We start from the raw sequence: 17730 nt of genomic DNA on the forward strand, positions 1-17730 counted from the left end.
CCCTGCTCTCTCCCAGCTTTCCCCCTTCCCGGATGAGCTCTCCTAGAAGATCTACATAACTGGGAGGCCAGCGTCTCCCTCCTGGTAAATCCATCCACTCCCAGAGCCTCAAGTAAATAAGCCGTAAATACGCTCAGGGCTTCAGAAACTCATCTCTAGGCCACCTGTATTCACCCCTCTCCAACTGCCAACCTGGCATCACAACCCAGGTATCTAAAAGCCATCTCAAACTCAACGTGCCCAAAACAGACAAATCTCTACCTCCCCTTCCCAGAAAAGATTCTTCCACCCCATTCCCCACCTCCGTACTCATGTCCGCAGATGTCCCAGAGCGCTTCTGGGCAAGACGCTCCCCCTCTCAGGTCTCTGTTTGCCCAGTCCTATAAAGGAGCAAGTTTGGGACTTCCCAGCCACTCACCCATGGGAAAACAGAAGCAACCATTCAGAGGACGAATTCCCACTGCTCACCCTGGGAGATCCCAAATCAGTTGAGCTGGAATAGGGCCCGTTATCTACGGGTTACAAAAGCTCCTCCTATGACAAGGTTCACAGAATCTGAGCCCCTCCTACCCCCAGCTGCTTGGTTCTGGTGGATAATCCCACCTTCAGCTTCATTTTTATTCTTGTTGATCTCAACAGCCGTGTGAGGTTGAGTCTCTGATTATCCCCAGCCACAGATGAGGAAACTGAGCATCGGGGGCACATGACTGGCTCCACAGTCACATCAGAAGCAGAGCTAGGGCACTTGACTCCACTAGATATTCCCACACTCAAATGCCCCCCACAAACCCCGGCTGCTGTCTTAAAGCTAGAACCCATGCCTGCCCCCACCAGGGAGAAGCCAATCTGGCCCTCCAGAGCCAAGAGCTACTGCTTGTTTCCTATCTCCCACCCAGCCCACCCCCAAAGCCCCTGTAGCCTCCCCATCACCTGCAAAGTCTGCCCCTCTCTTAACATGTCATGGATCACCTGGGAAGATCTGGCCCCAGGCTCCAACCCAGGCTGGATTTCTGGCTCTGTACACCCCAGCTGGGTAGATCAGCCTTAAACTTAGAATCTCAGGGTCCTGAGCTATAATATGGAGTGATGACACCTGCCCTGAGGGTTACAAGGAGGATGAACTAAGGACCTTGGCGGGTGCCAGGCCCAGGACCCCAGAAATGAGGCCTGGGGCCGGGATCTGAGTTGAGTGTCCCGGGTCAGATCTAGGCCTAGGCCTCTGTGGGGATAGTTGGGCCGGGCGAGGCAGCCGCCCACCACAGAGCCTGCCTATCTGCAACCAGCCCGGCCCTCACAAAGGAACAATAACAGGAAACCATCCCAGGGGGAAGTGGGCCAGGGCCAGCTGGAAAACCTGAAGGGGCGGCAGCCAGGCCTCCCTAGTCGGCCGGGTGTGGCTCTCCTCGAGAGGCTATCGGCAGAGCTCCACAGAGCTCCACAGCAACTCAGCCCCAGACAGACAGTCCGACGGGAAGAAGACCCCTCTCAGCCCACGAGCACGGTGAGTGACGAATCAATCCCCACACCCCACTCCACCCCAGACCCATCGCCATGTGCCCAAGCGGAGGGGGTGCTCGACTTCCCCGTGTGTAGAGCAGTTGTTGTCGGGATCCCAGGGAAGAGCCATTCCTTGGGGGCAGACCAGGTCTCCTTCTGGCTCAGAGCAGGGCTGGGGAAATGCGCCTAGTGGTGGTGCCACAGGCACAAATGGGCATTCTCAGGATTGGGGGGGAGGGGCTTGGCTCTCCCACATGGAAACTCTCCGACTCTGTGTGACTTGAAGGCTCACTGGCTTCCATCGGCGCCATGATCAGAGAGGGCAGGAGCCTGTCTGAGTTGCCAGCACAGCAGAGACAGAGGACCTGCACCAGTCCTAGTCTTCCCTTGAGTGGCCCTCCTCCATGGAAGAGGGCTTACCAAGGCCTGACATTGTCCCTCCTGCCCAAGTTCTGTGCTGGCATCGGGAGAGGAGCCCTGGAAGGGGAGCTCTGAGGCCCAGGCCCTTTATGTCAGCCAGTGCCCCCATTTTTAGAATAGGCAAGCTGAGGCTTGGCTCTGAGCACCTGAGGCCCTGCCTATGGATCCCTCCCTTCCTTCCTTGGACACTGCAGGGACCAGGTTTGAGCCATGGGAGCTACAGTCAGATGCCCCAAGGTTCGCACCCCACAGCCGTCATATTTTAGGAAAGTTCCCCCAAAAGACTTGAAGGCAGGCAGTTTAAGGTGAGACCCCCAGATCTACCACTCCTTTCCATGTTGCTTTAGGAAAATTACTCAGCACCTCTAAACTTCCATGTTCTTGTCTGAACAATGGAGACAGGGACTCGTTGTGCAAGCCGTTATGGGAACTGGAGGTTGATAAGGATAAAAGGTTCTAACTGACGGAGCTCAGGATTCTACAACTGCCAATGAATCTATGAGTTTAGATGTGTTCTTTCTCTCGTCGTCGGGAGTCAACTGAGACTGGGCGAAGTAAGAGCAGGAGTGGGGATTTGAACAGGATTGGCACCCCAAAGATCAGACTCTTTCCAGTGCCAAGGAGCTCCTCCATGTCTCAGCTTTCTCATCTGTAAACAAGAGGAAAGCAGTCTTTTCATGAATTATTAATTAAAGGAGGCAGTGTACACACCCAGGACTGGCACCAGGAATGGCTCACGGGAGGGGGATCCTCAAGAAATCACAGCTGAATTTAGCCGCTACCCCAGAGCTGTGAATGTCATAAAGTTTTTGACCCCTGAGGTCAGTCAGTCCCCAGCAGGTGGGGGGTGGGAGGGTGCAAGTGAGAGGATGTGGACTCAGCTCTTCCTCTGGCAAGCAGTCTGTGCCAAGCTTATTCCCTATCCCACGGACAATGCTGCTGTGTGAAAGGGACAGACAGGATCCCACAAGAGATGAAGGGCCCTCTGGGGGAGGCAGGAAGCCTGGGCAGCTCAGAGGATTTAGGAAGGTTGCCATGGCCACAGGGTTTTTTAGAGCACAAAGTGCCAGGAGCACTAGTGACAGTGAAGGCCATGAATGCCAGGACCAGGGACTCTGGCTCCCCTTCAGGTGGTGGGGAGTAGTGGAGACCAGCCATCTTTGGTCCCAGCCTGGGGGGCAGCAGGTAATCTCGAAGGGGCCCAGGAGCTGCTGGGCCCCCAGGCAGCCCTGCCAATTCCTGTTTACCATTGTAAGACAGTAAAGGAGGCATCCACTGGCCTTGCAGGGGTTAAGCTGCCCACCCTGCAGTTTCAACCTGACCAATTGTGCTACGAAACAAGGGCCGGACATGGGGGCAGGAAACCAGAGGGGCCACACATATTTTCTTCCAGAGTTGGCTGACTCACAGCTCTGCTACTGCCTCGGGGACACAAGGTGAACACAGAGGACACGCGCTCTAGAAAAATCTTGGGCTTCTCGCCTACAGGGATCCATCCCAGTTACTTCCAGCACCTCTCCCCACCACCAACCCCCAGCATCCTTGAGGCTACTATAAGAATTCCCGTTTGACAAGGGGAACAGCAGATGCTGAGAGAGACCACATAACCAGCCCCAGGTTACACAGCAAGCATGAGATGGAAGCAAAATAGGATTGAGGCCAGCCCTTTCTGACCCTACAGCCCCACCACACTCCACAGTGAAGCTCGGAGAGGGAAAAAGTCAGGGAGGGTTGACAGTTTAAGCCACAGAAGTGGACATAAGGACAAGCCTGGAGCCAAATGATCCTGGAAGGAATGTTCTAGGAGACAGGTCCTGCCCTGAGGAGCTTGGCTTCTGGCTAGAGATACTAAAAAGTGCATCCTAACCCAAGTCCAAGCAGATGTTGGGTGGAAAAATCCCAGAAGGCTTTCTGAAGGAGGAATTCTGAGAGATCTTAGGTCTTCTCTCTGACCTTCAGTCTTCAAATCTCTCTACTGCAGAGGATGGACCAAATGGTCCCTAAACTCATTCAGGGACCTCCAGATTGTCTATCTTGGGACACAGTAACAGTCAGATCCTGGCAGGCATAGATACTGGGAGAAAGGGAAGCAGGGACCACAGGGCCAGGCACGCAGTGAATAAGATTTCCTTCTGGAGAGGAACAGAGGGGCGTAGGAGGTGGGCCCAGGGCAGAACCAGGAAATGAAGTCAGGCGTGAGTTGGCCAGCCAAGCCCATTGCCATCAGGCTGGAGTGGGTGGGTACGTAAAAGTCGAGACACCTGCATACCTACTGAGCACCTACTGTATACCAGGTTTCACACCAATGATCTCATTTAATCCTTCTGACCAGGGAGGCAGCTACTGTTGCCTCCATTATAAATGAGGGAACTGGGGCTCAGAAAGACAAGGGATGGGCCTAAGGCCACACAGCTCTTGAGCAGCTGGGCGAATACAAATAGGCAGGTATGTGGGGCTCGTCCTGTCGCTCCCAATGACTTCCTTGGAGCCTCAGTCAAAGTCAGGAAGCCCAAAGAAGACTGGAAAAGGCTCCCTGCTGGGGGTGAGGGGTGTTCTCTCCTTGCTGCTTGGAGCTGCTGCCCCCATTAGAACACAGGGGGGAGACTGGATGATCCTAGAGCCCAGAAACCCAGCACAAATTTGTTTGAAATCACAAACTAGGTCCAGTGAATTGCTAATATCTACTTGTAAGACTGTACTGAAGATTCAGGGACTGAGTTCAAGTTCAGTAGGATTAAATACCGTGATACTGTAATCAGTGATGTCTGCCATGGGTATGGAAAGGAGTGAGTGACAACCTGTGAGCTCTGTCTGGCCAGGCTTACATAAAAGGTCCCTTGCACAGGGACAGGAGTGTGTTCATCAGAGGATAATCTTGTCCTCAAAGAATCAAAAGCCTATTGGTGGTATGTCTAATATGATGGGCCATTTAGAGATGCTATTTGGAGACAGGGAGGAGATTCTTTTGAGCTATACCAAGGATTGCACCTGCTCTGACCACCCAAGGTCTTGCCTGTGAATATGCAAATTTGTGTTTTAAATCCTGCAAGTGAGGAGGGAAACAGTGACAAGACCAGAACTGGAGACTGAGGCAGGATGACAGGCAGCAATGGGGACAATGACACCTCAAGGTCCAGGGCCTTGAGTTCATGCAGCAAGATGTTGGGACAAAGTGGAGACCTAGGTCCAGAACCCACCTGGTCGAAGACACTCAGGCCAGGAGGCAGAGGCCATGCTAGGGGCAGGAGTCAAATAGAAGACCTCATCAAGGAGGCATCCCTGGGCTTGAAAAGAAGTAGAGCATTCACCTAGGGGACACAGCAGGAAAGGGCATTCCATGCAGAGGAAGAGAGCCTGCTGGAGAGAGGAAGAGCAATGTGCATTCCAGAAACGTCTAGCTCTCCTCATGGCTGGAAGGTGCAGGAAGGTGGGGGAGAGGAAAGCCAGCGGGATGAGCAGGAGCCATGTCATGCTGGGCCCTGAACCCAGGCTCAGGAACTAGGCTTCATCCTACAGGGGTCAGGGAGCCAGGGAGGAGTGGTCAGCAGGGGAGCAGCATGGTCATCATGAAGGGGAGTTGGGACAGGGAAGCTGTTAGCAGAACCCTAAGGGAAGGAGACTAGGTCTGGGACCCACTGGAGCAACTCCCTAACCTGAACTGAGCCACAAACAAGGAGAAAGCCCCAAGGGGCCAGTTCATAGCAACCCAATCCTGCCCCCCAACACACCCCATGCCCAAGGCTCCAAGGGTGAATCCTCACCCTTCATCCTCCCAGCATTTCACAGCTGCCAAGGCCCAGCTGTAAATGCTGGGGATCAAGTGGCCAATGTGGAATCACTGGCTCCAATCTCTGTCCCAGACTAAGGCTCAAGGTGGTGGGGTGGGAGAGCAGTGAGGAGAGCCACCCAGGGCCTCACAGAGAGCAGGGGCTCCAGCACTTGCCCTTCTCGCAGGCACAGGCCCCCCACATGTTCTGGGCCTTTCCTCCCAAAGCCCAGCCCCTAATCCCTGACCCAGGGCCTCTGGGCTAGAGTCCAGAGCCCGTGGGAGGTTGGGCTGGGACTGATCGTCCTGTCCGCCCTCTGAGGCTTTGCCTGGGGCTGGGTTCAGCTGCCAGATCTTGTCCCAGCTAGTGGGGGTGTACGGCATGGGAGCAGAGGGGCCGCTCTGCAGAGAGGGCAAATGAGTGGGGACAGGGGTATGTACTTATGTAGACACCACTGATGGTGTTGTGTGTCCAGGTGGGGTGAGGATGTCAGGTGTGTATTCCTGACCTGCAAGCTTCCTCTACCCCACCCCAAGGGGTCCTCCAGCCTGCCTAACAACCCCTTCAGGCCTCGACTCAGTCCCTGAAACCTCAGGCTTGAGCAGGGCTCTGGTCAGGTCAAGGAGCAGGGGTCTGTTGGTATTGTGAGCAGGACTAGCCCAGGGGCACTTGCCAGGCCACCCCATTGAGGGGCTCCCAGCTGGGTCCAGGCTTCGTAGGGTCTATTTAGTTACAAAAGGAGCAACTCCAGCTCTTCCCTTCCCCTTCCTTTGTCTCCCTCTGTCCCCCCCAAGTCTTTTTTAAACTCACAGAGCTGAGTAGACTTTACAGCCCCTTCAAGACCAAACCGTAGTGAAAGATGGAGGCCACAAACAGAAAGGAACCAAAGGGATGTTTGCCTGATGCCCAACAGTAGGTCAGAGAGAAGTAAGACTCCCTCCTGGACTGAGACCCTCAGACCAGTCTGGGGCCTACTGGCCCCCACCTCCAGCTTCTTGCTCTCCTCCATCAGCACACCTCACAACTTAAAACTTGATATTTTTTATCAAACAGTTAGTATCTTCCCCCATGGGGGTATAGCCTGTGTTGGCTCCCCACATGTAGTTCGGTGCCTAGCACACAGCAGGTGCTCAATAAATGTTTGTTGAGTGGCTATATAAGCCCAGGGCTCTAGAGAAGGCTTCCAAGAAGTGGGGACATGAGACTAAATCCAGGCAGAGAAGAGAGAACGCCAAGTGCAAAAGCCGGGAGGCTGTGACCAAGCCTGGTGGGTGTTAACGTCCTGCAGGCTGGGGCTGCTGCCAGAAGCCCACCAAGCACCCCCAGACCCAGAAAGTAACTGGAAAGGAGCAGAGGCACAGGCCCCCACACTTGGCTCAACCTTCAGAGCCACCCCTCAGTCCTCGGTTCAGCCCAGGCATCTCCATCAGCAATCCCACCTGCTGTGGACAAAGGCCTGGACCCGGGAGATTTCCAAGGCCCCAACTTCCCATCTGGGCATAGGTGAGCCCCACTGTCCCCCAGATTCTCTGAGGCTCCTCTGTCTCTTCTCCTGGGTTCCATGCCCACTCACCTTAGACCACACACTCTGGCCTCTCATTCTGGGCCCAGACTGACCAAGGGCACAGAGGGCCCACCCTCATCCAGGAGTGCATTTGGAGCTGCCCCCAAAAGCCTCTAACAGGGCTCCAGGGATGGGGCCCCATCACAAATCCTGCATGAAAGGGACACGGGCAGGCACCTGGCCTCTGTGTGGAGCTGCCAAGCAGAATCCCTTGCCCCTCGAGGCTGTTGTCAGGCAAGTTCCTGGGGCTGCTCAACTGGGACTTTCTGAGCAGAGCAATCACTTCCAAACTCCTCAGACCCTCTGCTCATCCATCATACCCCAAACCCACCTGGCAGCATTCCAATCACTCCCAAAACTTGGTGAAGGTAAACAGCTTATAGGAAGATAAAGGGCTGAAGCGAGCCTGACCCCAGCTGCGGCTCTGACCACACCTCCAGAGGTGCAGCCAAGGGCAATTCTGCTTCTAGCTGTGAGCACAGCACACCTCCAAAGGTGACTTCCTCTCCATCAGCAGTAGGAGGAGAAATAATTGTCTGACAAAACCCTTCCTCTTGGCCCCCATTTTGGAGGCCAAATTTCTAACACAAAAGGCAAAAGACCCAAATAAATGTGGCTTTTCAGATGGAAAAGTCCCTCAGGCCCCTCTGAGTTTGAGTGTGGAAGGAGCCCAGGATACAGAAAAAAAGCTTGGTGAGGGTTCTTGACCTACCACTTCTAAGTTGTCTCTCTGCCTCAGTTTCTCCCTCTAGGAAATGGGGGCAGTAATTCCTACAGCCTGGGGATGATATGAAAATCAAATGAGACAACATCTACGAAAGCTAAGCATGGAGAATAGCTGTTTATTATCATTACATGTGAGCGTCACCAAAGAGTCAGAGAGAGGGCAGCACAGAGAGGGGAGAGCAATACTTGGGGTGACAAATCCTGACTCCATCTCTTGCTGCCCTATGACCTAGGATAACTCGCTCCACCTGTCTGAGCCTCACCTGCACAGGGGGATTAGTGCCAACTACCTTGCAGTCTTCAAGGTTTAAATGAGATACCATGCAGCACTGAGGACATGCTCGGGGCTGTCAGCCCCACTCCACCGTCCCAAACAACAAGGGGCTGGCTTGAGAGGGCACTCCGGGGGCAAGCATGCAGATGGACATGGGATTGTATGATCCTCATCTCCAAAGTCCTGCCCCCTCACTCTGCTCGCTGACAAGGAGCTGAGCACACACAACTCTCCCCCCGCCCCAACGGTGACACGCATGTGATGTGGGGTGACTCTGGGAGCCAGTGCCAATTCTGTGTGTCAAGGGATTTCTCTCCAGGGGTCACAGCAGGGCCTCCACTGGACAGAGACTAGAATCCAAGGGGCTTTTCTGCACGTTCAGAGAACACTGTGTGGAACCAGCCAAAACGCACCAAGGGGTAAATATCCCCGTGAGCCATGTGGCCAAAGGGTATGACTAGTGGCCTCTGCTTTACTTAAGTCCAGCGGGGTTATTCATTTGGATAATGGCAGCCGTTGGCCCTGAGACCACTAGGCCAACCTCGCAGGCCCCAGCCAAGAGAATGCCATGCTCCTATTCGCCGTATCAGACAGGGTAAGCAGGAAACGGAAGTTACCTGGGACGGGGGTCAAATGCAAGGACTCTATGAAGGAAATACTACAGAGCTGTAAGCATGGGCCAGGGAACAAATGGGCTGTTGAGGCATACAGAAACCAGCACCTGTTTCTGGTTTACAGATGCTTATGCTTCTGTAAGCATCCAAGGGCTGAAGGCACCAAGAGGAGGTGTATTTCCAGAACCCAGTAAGGGACAGAACCAGGGGGATGCTGCCTGATAGGAGCCGTCAGCATAGACAGATGCAGCCACAGCAAGAGATACAAACCAGAACAGAGAGCAGCAGGAAAGAAACATCCCCCACTTCTCCCTTCCCATCTTCAGAGCTCCTGGTGGAGCCCCTGGTAGCCAAACACCAGAAGTCAGGCCCAGGGTCAGCCCCCCTGACACAGCGCAGAGCACAGGGGCGGCGCAGGAGGTGCAGACCTGGCAAGGTGGGGACCTGCAAACCCGCAAACACCCAGCCCAGTGACTGGGTGTTAAGTAATAAAAATGGCAAACTGACTACTCAGTGAAGCAGAACCAGTGTCAGAGGATCTGTCCATGTTTGGTTTCATTGTTAGTTACTATTTTTTGCAAACAGTTTTGAATTCAGGCCTGAAAACAACCCTGAGAAGTAGATGCTAGTGTTCCCATTGTACAGAAGGTAAAACCAAGGCTCTGGAAGGTAAAGCGTCTTATGCAGTCATGCAGTGACAAAGCAGGGCGGCTGAGGTGCAGGAATCCCACAGAGCCTGTGACCATCACCCCATGCTGCCTGAGCCCAAAGAGGAAAGATCCACGTGTGACTTGTGGCTGGCCTTGGGGAGCAGGGAAGACACAGATGGGGCATGATGTTCTCCAGGAAGGAGAGGAAGCTGTGATTTGAGCCTGTGGCGGGGCCTGGGCATCAACACTGGGATCAGGCCCAAGCTTGTGCTACAATGGGAGATGCCCTGGGAGAGGCCAGGATGGGGGGCCAGCCCCAGGTTCCTTTTCATCTCTCACCCTTCTATCCCCTGCCCCTGCAGGTTCTGGTCACTCCACCTCAGATGCATATCCCAGGGCCCTCCCCTCCTAACCCCAATGTGGGTGACAGTGACCGCCACCCTCAGGTCTCCCCTCTCCCTGCCCATCTCCTCACCGCAGCTGTGACCTCTGCAAATCAGACCACGTCAGTCTCCCACCCTCTTTTTTTTTTTTAAAGATTTTATTTATTTATTTATTCAACAGAGATAGAGACAGCCAGAGAGAGAGGGAACACAGGCAGGGGAGTGGGAGAGGAAGAAGCAGGCTCATAGCAGAGGAGCCTGATATGGCTCGATCCCATAATGCTGGGATCACGCCCTGAGCCGAAGGCAGACGCTTAACCGCTGTGCCACCCAGGCGCCCCGGTCTCCCACCCTCTTAAGGAAGAGCTCTCTCCCCAGGCTGCCCTACAAGGCCCCACGCAACCCAATGGTACCCATTTCCAATGGCTGAGCCAACAAACTACCCCAAACATGGTGACTTGAAACAACGCAATTTACTTCCTTTTCATCTTACAGTTCTGGAGGGCTGAGGTCTGAGGTCTGACATGGGTTTCAGTGAGCTAAAAATCAGGGCTACATTGCTCCGGAGATCTATGAGAGAATGTTTCCCAGCCTTTTATGGCTTCAAGAGGCCGCCCACATTCCTTGGCCTGTGGCCACACATCACACCAATTTCTGTCTCTACTGTCACATCTCTTTTTACCTGATTCTGACCCTCTTGCCTTCCCCCCCCCCTTTTTTTTTTGGTGTGCCTTCATCTTTTAAGGACACTGTAAGTATATTATGCATAACACAGGGCACATAATCCATAACCACCTCCCTATCTCAAGATCCTTAACTTCCTCATATCTGCTCAAAGTCCTTTTGCCATAGAAAGTAACATATTCACAGGTTCCAGGGATTCAGACATGGACATCTTTGGGGGGCTGTCACCAACCTACCACACTGACCTGGTCACCTCTTCCTGTCTCTCATTCCTCGATGCTCATTTCTACCTGACCTGGGGGCTTCTTTTGGTTCTTCAAGCACATCAACCATTTTTCTACCTCAGGGCCTTTGCATGTGCTGGTCCTTCTGCCTAGAATGCCCTTCTTTCCCCTGGTATTCCTAAGACTATTACTCAGATGCTGGTTGAAGTGTCATCTCTCTGAGAGGCCTCCCCTGACCGCAGGGTCTCAGTCAGCCACCGCCCCCCTCTGTTGCACCCCCCAATGTATCACTAGCTGTTGTTTTCCTAATTATCTTCTTTTCCTGGTGTTCCCACTACAGTGTGCACTCTCTGAGGACAGGCCCCACATGCCTTGCTCACTGCTGTACCCCAGTGCCCATAACGGAACACACATATAGTAAGCACACAATACCCATTAGGCTCAGTGCATGGGTTCTCACTCCATCCTTGTCTAAAGGCCTGAGGACTCTCTCTCCCTGTTTCTCAGTTTCACTTCTGTTTGCTTTACTTTTTCATTTTTGAGTCACTTCTCACTTGGGAGGAAGAAAGAACCAAGACTCGAAGTTCCTTTGTAGGCAAAAAAGGAAATGACCCGCCAGGCCTGGGCCCGGCAAAGCTGGGGCAGGGGCAACCCAGCCACCTCCCCTGAGTCAGGACCAGCTTCCTGGCCAGCACACCCAACCTCCCCAAGTCTTTGTTCACTGCCTTCCTCCTGCCTAGAATGGCCACCCTCTCCATGTCCTACCTCAAAGGACACCAAGCCTCCTCCAGTTCCATCACCTCACAACTGAGGAAACTGAAACCCAGAACCTCTCCCTAGGCACACGGCACGTGCATTCTGGGGCACACTCCAGCGTTCTGTCCCACCCAACCCTGAGAGCCTGCTTCCTCCTGGGCCAGCAGCAGGGACTACAGGGTGGGGGCCTCAGATGCTAAGATCAGCAAACCCAGAGGCCAGGCTAGCCCAGCACAGACATCCTGGGCCCTCACTGAGGACAGCCTGGCGCCAGTGTCTCAGAGGGAATGTTACTAGAGTTTACAAACCTCCTGTAATGTGCAGAATCCAGGCTCTTCCATGGGCCAAGGTGGGGGACAACCTGCATGGGCCTCCCATCCAGCATTCAGGGGTCCTTGTCTCTCTCCAAGCAGGAGCCCTGGTTCCCATTTCCACCCATCTGCCCTCTGCCCCTGAACTTACCCAGGAGCCACAGATCAGTGACACAGAGACCCAGCATGAGTAGACTAATGGGGTCAGAGTTGAGAGAGCACAGTGAGAGCCAAAGTCACAGCCCTCACCCACCACAGGGCAGTGGGGGAAAATCCCCCTTTCTGGAATTCAGGATGAAGCCAGGCTCTGATTTCTGGGTGACCCAAGATTCTGGTCCAGGCTGATTCCCTGTCCCAAGGGCTGCCTTTTAGGGTCTACAAGCACACTGGGCCCTGCACTTGATGCCTGCTTTCATGTTCTTCTGTCTCCATCTTAAAATTCTTAATATTTTTTGAACAAAGGGTCCCCCACTTCCATTTTGCACTAAGCCCCACAAATTATGAAGCCAGTCCTGTGAGCCCAGCCTCTCAATCCCCCGCCCTCCCCCACTCCTGCTCTTGTGATAGTTCCTAAACTGATCACCAACTGTGAGATCTGGGCCTGGTGAGGGCCTGACCCTCCGGGTTAAGACACTGGGGTTTCCTTAGAGCTTTCTGAGGACAACATCAAAGCAACGCTGCCACAGGGGCTCTCGTGCGGGTGGGGGGTTGGGGGAGGCATGTTTGTTCAAAGGCGTCTTGAAGTCCCACCCCGCAGCAGCTGCTAGGACAAGAGAGGGCAGTGGGAAAAAACAAGAACTTCAGGGCCAGGCAGACCTGGTTCAAGTCTGGCTCTACTGCTCACTGTCCAGGAGATCTCGGGAATATTAACTAAACCCCTCTGTTTCTCCGCGTATTGGTCATGTGAGGATTATAATTATAGCCACTTCGAGAGTAACTAGGAAAATTAAATGAGAGGACACACGTAAAGTGCTGGGAACTGTGTCAGGCTTGTAAGAAGTACTTGATAAGTTATAGCTGTTGAGGTCAGACACCAAGGCTGCATTCCCAGCCCCACCACTCGTTCCAGTGTGAACTTATCCTCTCGTGTATAAAAGGAGGGTGATGGGGTGCCCACAATATAGGGCCTTGGGAGCCACCATCAGCATCGCCCTCTGCTCCAGAAAACCTTCCGTCCAGCCCTCTTGGGGGTTGGTTCCACGCCTGCACATGTGACAGTTCAGGGGGAGGTACTTCTGTGTCTGCCTCCCTCTCCCAGACCAGGCACAATTTGGGGGCAGGAACGGCGTCTGGTTCTGCGGTATCAGCAGAGAGGCAAGGACGGCAGAGTGAACACATAAGGGAAATTCTGTGGTAAGCAGCGTGTGGAGTAGTGACCGCCACGCCTTGCTGGCGTCTCCTCTCTTTCCCCAGCTCGGTGCCTCTCAGAAGATGCAGGTGCTTGTGCTGCTGCTCGCCTCGGTGGGCACCTGCCTGGGCCTGCTGGTGGCAGCTGCGGCAGGCACCACCCCTGCCCGACCGGACCCCCCCAGCGTGCAGCCCATCCACCAGCGTCAGAAGAGAGACTGGATTTGGAACCAGATGCACATCGATGAAGAGAAAAACACCTCACTGCCCCATTATGTGGGCAAGGTAAGGCTCAGGCCCCAGAGCAGGCGTGGTGGCAACAGCAGACGGCCCACTGTGGTGGTGGTGGTGGTGGGACAGCTAGCGACACATACCGTGCTGGCTGTCGGGGTGGGGCCGATGGCTGTGAAGGTAATGGTGGTAGAGCAGATACAGCTGGTAGAAGTGGTCATGACGCTGAAGGGAAAGGCGGTGGTGGAGACAGTAAAGGGAAGGTGATGTCACAGCAGCTGGGGGAGGGGCCAGCCCGGGAATCTCCCCTCACAGCCTGCCCACAACAGCTAGCTGCGTCCACTGGCTCCTCAGGCTCCCTCGAACGGCTGGGAAATTTCAATGCCTCAGGATGCCACTCAGAAAGATGCTTGACCAAGGTCACACTGTGAAACCCAGACAGGGCCTGCAGAGAACCTAGCCCTAGGAAAGCACAGGGTTCCTGACTTCCAACACAAATGTGAATCTGCGTCATAGAGGAAAATGTCATCAACCCACCTACATCTTCCCAATGGGATAACTGTGCCATGAATCAGCTACTGATGAGAATGGCCAGCCCCGAGGAAAATCTGCGGGGTGAGTAAGGAAGAGCCAGCAGAAAGTGGAAGCCACCTGCATCATATGCAGCCTTGACACGGAAACCTTCAGAGGGCTCTCCTCTCCCAAGGGTCTTCAAGCAGCAGGAAGAGCGTCAGCCCGCCATCATCTGCCAAGAGTGTTCACTTGGCACCTGGCATGGGGCCAGGGGACAGAGAAACCACATGCAGTCCCCACCCTGGGAAGGAACAGGGTGCCTGGGAGTGGCAAGGACGAGGCTCCAAGGATCGCCTCCTGGCTCCCACAGACGTAATCTGAGGGAAGGAAATCCCTGTTTATCAAGGCCACAGTCCGGAGCCTTTGTTTACAGACTGGTTGGACAATGGGAGTGATCCCTGAGCAGCCTTCTGAATCCACAAATATGGGTCAGCATGGCTTTCAGTATTAAGATGTCCAAATACAGTGATAATTTTTTAAAAAAGAAAGAAAGAAAAGGGCTCCCAGAAACCCATAATCTCAGTCTGATCGTGAGAAAAATACCAGATAAATTCCAGTAGAGAAGCATCCTACGAAATACCTGAACAAGTACTCCTCAAAACTGTCAAGGTCATCAAAAACATTGAAAGTCTGAGAAACTCATTTCCAAGAGGAGCCCAAAGAAACATGATGACTAGATGTAATGGGGTGTCCTGGATGGGCTCCTAGAGCAGAGAAAGGACATAAAGCAAAATCTGAGGGCATCTGTATGAACTATGGACCCCAGATACTACAAATGTATCAGTATTGGACCACTAATGATAACCAAGGCACCATGCTAACATAACATCAACAGAAAATGTTGATAATCATGGAAACTGGGAACAGGATGCTTGAGAACTCTGTATCATCTTCTCAATTTTTCTATAAGTCTATAATTGTTCTAAAAAATTAAACGTTGGGGGAAAGGAGCTTATATTCAAATAGATTCTTATGCAGAATTCCAATATAATAGGGCAAAGCTCAGTTGGTCCCCATCACTACCCCTGCCCATGTGGGTCCAAATGCACCCATCCCCAGAACCAAGTTTGGAACTACCAACTAACCCTAAGCAACTCACACAGGGTCCCAGACTGTCCCCTCTCCTTGAATCCCCACTGTTCCCCCAAGACACAGGTTGCAGAGCTGGGGCATTTGCTTCTTGCCTCCTGACCCACTGTTCGTCATACGTCCTGGCCCCTGGGTCTTGGGACCTCCTCATGAACCCGCCTGGACCCTGCACACCACAGCCCTGCTCCACCCAAGGCCAAGCGTCCTCACTCCCTGTCTCCACTTCCTCACCTTGCAGACTCTTCTCCAAACTCTGTCATCTAGCTTTCCACCGCACCACTCCCCGCCCCGATGCTACTATCACCAAGGGCTCCAGTGTCTGCACTGCTGCTCAACCCTCGGGATGTCTTCCAGACCCAAGGGATTTGATCACGCCCTTCTTGATTCTCCTTCTCCTGTCCTGAAACCCACTCTTTCTTTGTTCTCCTCATCAGACACCTTTACTCAAGGCTCTTGCTCCCTGGACCCTCTTATATTGCCCTTCCTCAGAGTCTCAGCCCTGAGAGCAGGAACGGGGTCTGGGTTACCTCTGTGCTGCCAGTGTGCTGCTTGGCACCTTACAGGCATCCGATTTATACATTTCTAATTGAATTGAACTATATTTTTTGAACATTCTAACCATCTATGAGAGTATCACTTTATATGCATGAACTATGATTCTCTTATGCTCCTAAGGGTCTCTTCCTAAGATTCTACAAGTGAAATGTTTGGCACTTCTAACCTAGTACCTCTTAACGTATGAATCTACCATGAATAATAACAGGTATTTATTGAGAGCCTGTGCAAGGTGCTTTACGTACATTAGCTTCCAAATCTTTGTCCAAATCTTGTTCCTGGGGTGCCTGGGTGGCTCAGTCAGTTAAGAATCTGCCTTCAGCTCAGGTTATGGTCTCGGGGTCCTGGGATTAAGCCCCTCATCAGGCTCCCTGCTCAGCAGGGAGTCTGCTTCTCCCTCTGACCCTCCCCTATCTCATGCTCTCTCTCTCTTACTCTCTCTGAAATAAATAAATAAAATCTTTTAAAAACTTATTTAAAAAATAAATCTTGTTCCTTAGGGTGCTAATAGTATGTGTTACAAAGAAAAAGCGTTCTTATTAGAATGGGAAATCCTGAGTTAAAGCTCATTAGAGTTTTTTCTATAGGGCTATGCATTGTAAATCTCCAAGAAGAGAATATTTTATGTACCATTCCAAAACTAAATTGACCGGAACCAGTGGTGTGCTGATAAATATTTGACAACTGGTTCTCCAGGAGAAAAAGTCCTGATTCCTAGCATTTGCTCATTTCCATGTGTAAAAACTTTCACCATGTCTATTTCAAGTTATCAACTTGATGGCACTGAAGGCAGAGTTGTGAAAAGATACGTATTAACACCACACCGTGTGGTATTTCCAACATTCAACACATAGACATAACCTCAAGAACAAGGTAAAATGTAGTACAATCACGAGGAAGCAAAGAATTTTGAGTAGGCTACCTTTGATTTTAATATCATTCATTTAATTGATGTTTATATAATTGAAATTTTAATAATGGCTGTTTTTAACAACCAGCTCACAAACATTCCTAAAAACGTAAGGTAGCGGCTAGCCAGTGCAAGCCATCTCCCAGCTCACTGGGACCAAATTTTCGTGTGGAACAACAAAAGACACAGTGTTCCTGGAATTCACTTTCAAAAGTGCCATTCTGCTCATCAGAGCAGCTCAACATCAGAAGCAATATTATCTCCACTTTACAGATGAGGTTACAACAACTTGGAGAGCTTAAGTGACTAGTAAGGGGCAAAATATCCCTTGCCTTCCATTGCACCAAGTTCACTCTTTCACTCAAAAATCTTTTTGTAAGCACCTACGACGTTCCAAGCGCTGTTCTCGGCACACTAGGGCAGCGTGCTGGGCAAGTCCTATGAATGTGGTGTTCGCAGCGACCTGACTGAGAACAACGCGTGCTAATGACCAGTCAGAGACGCTTGTGAAAGCTGCAGGTGCCACATTTAGGATCCCTGGCCAGCACCACGGATATGTACACACACATGCACAAACATGCAGGTGTGCACATACACACTGACATACCTACACACACTTGCACGCTCACATGTGTGCATGCACACTGACACACGCACACGGCCACCCCTGCCCATCCTCAGCTCATGGCACCTCTTCTTTCCTAGATCAAATCAAGTATGAACCGCAAGAACGCCAAGTATGTGCTCAAAGGAGAGTCTGTGGGCAAGGTCTTCCAGGTCAGGGAGGACACAGGTGACGTGTACGCCTTTGAGAGGCTGGACAGGGAGAAGATCCCTGAGTACCACCTCACTGCCCTTGTGGTAGACAAGAATACCAACAAGAACCTAGAGTCTCCTTCCAGCTTCACCATCAAAGTTCATGACGTGAATGACAACTGGCCTGTATTCACGCACCGGCTGTTCAACGCATCTGTACCAGAGATGTCAGCTGTAGGTACGTGCCCTGTTTCTACCTCCCCCTCCTCCCCTCCTCATCCCCAGCCTGAAGGTACTTCTCCCATCAACAGCTTCACTGCCTGGGGTCAGGATTTAGTAAATTCAGTGTAGTTGCTATTTTATGTGGTTTGAAAGAAACACTGGTCTCTAAAGACTAAA

The 17730-nt window shown here is 52.4% G+C and overlaps 1 protein-coding gene across 1 annotated transcript in view; it reads left to right on the plus strand.

Moving 5' to 3' along the window:
- The first annotated feature begins 1343 nt into the window (after positions 1-1343).
- CDH5 (cadherin 5) overlaps positions 1344-17730 on the plus strand; it is a 32191-nt gene continuing 15804 nt past the window's right edge. The window contains exons 1-3 of the mRNA XM_002918397.4: positions 1344-1501; positions 13284-13502; positions 17281-17569. Coding sequence (XP_002918443.1) covers positions 13302-13502; positions 17281-17569 — 490 coding nt within the window. The 5' untranslated portion in view covers positions 1344-1501; positions 13284-13301. The remainder of the gene's footprint in view (positions 1502-13283; positions 13503-17280; positions 17570-17730) is intronic.

Source organism: Ailuropoda melanoleuca, chromosome 12 (assembly GCF_002007445.2).
Source record: "Ailuropoda melanoleuca isolate Jingjing chromosome 12, ASM200744v2, whole genome shotgun sequence".
NCBI lineage: Eukaryota > Metazoa > Chordata > Mammalia > Carnivora > Ursidae > Ailuropoda > Ailuropoda melanoleuca.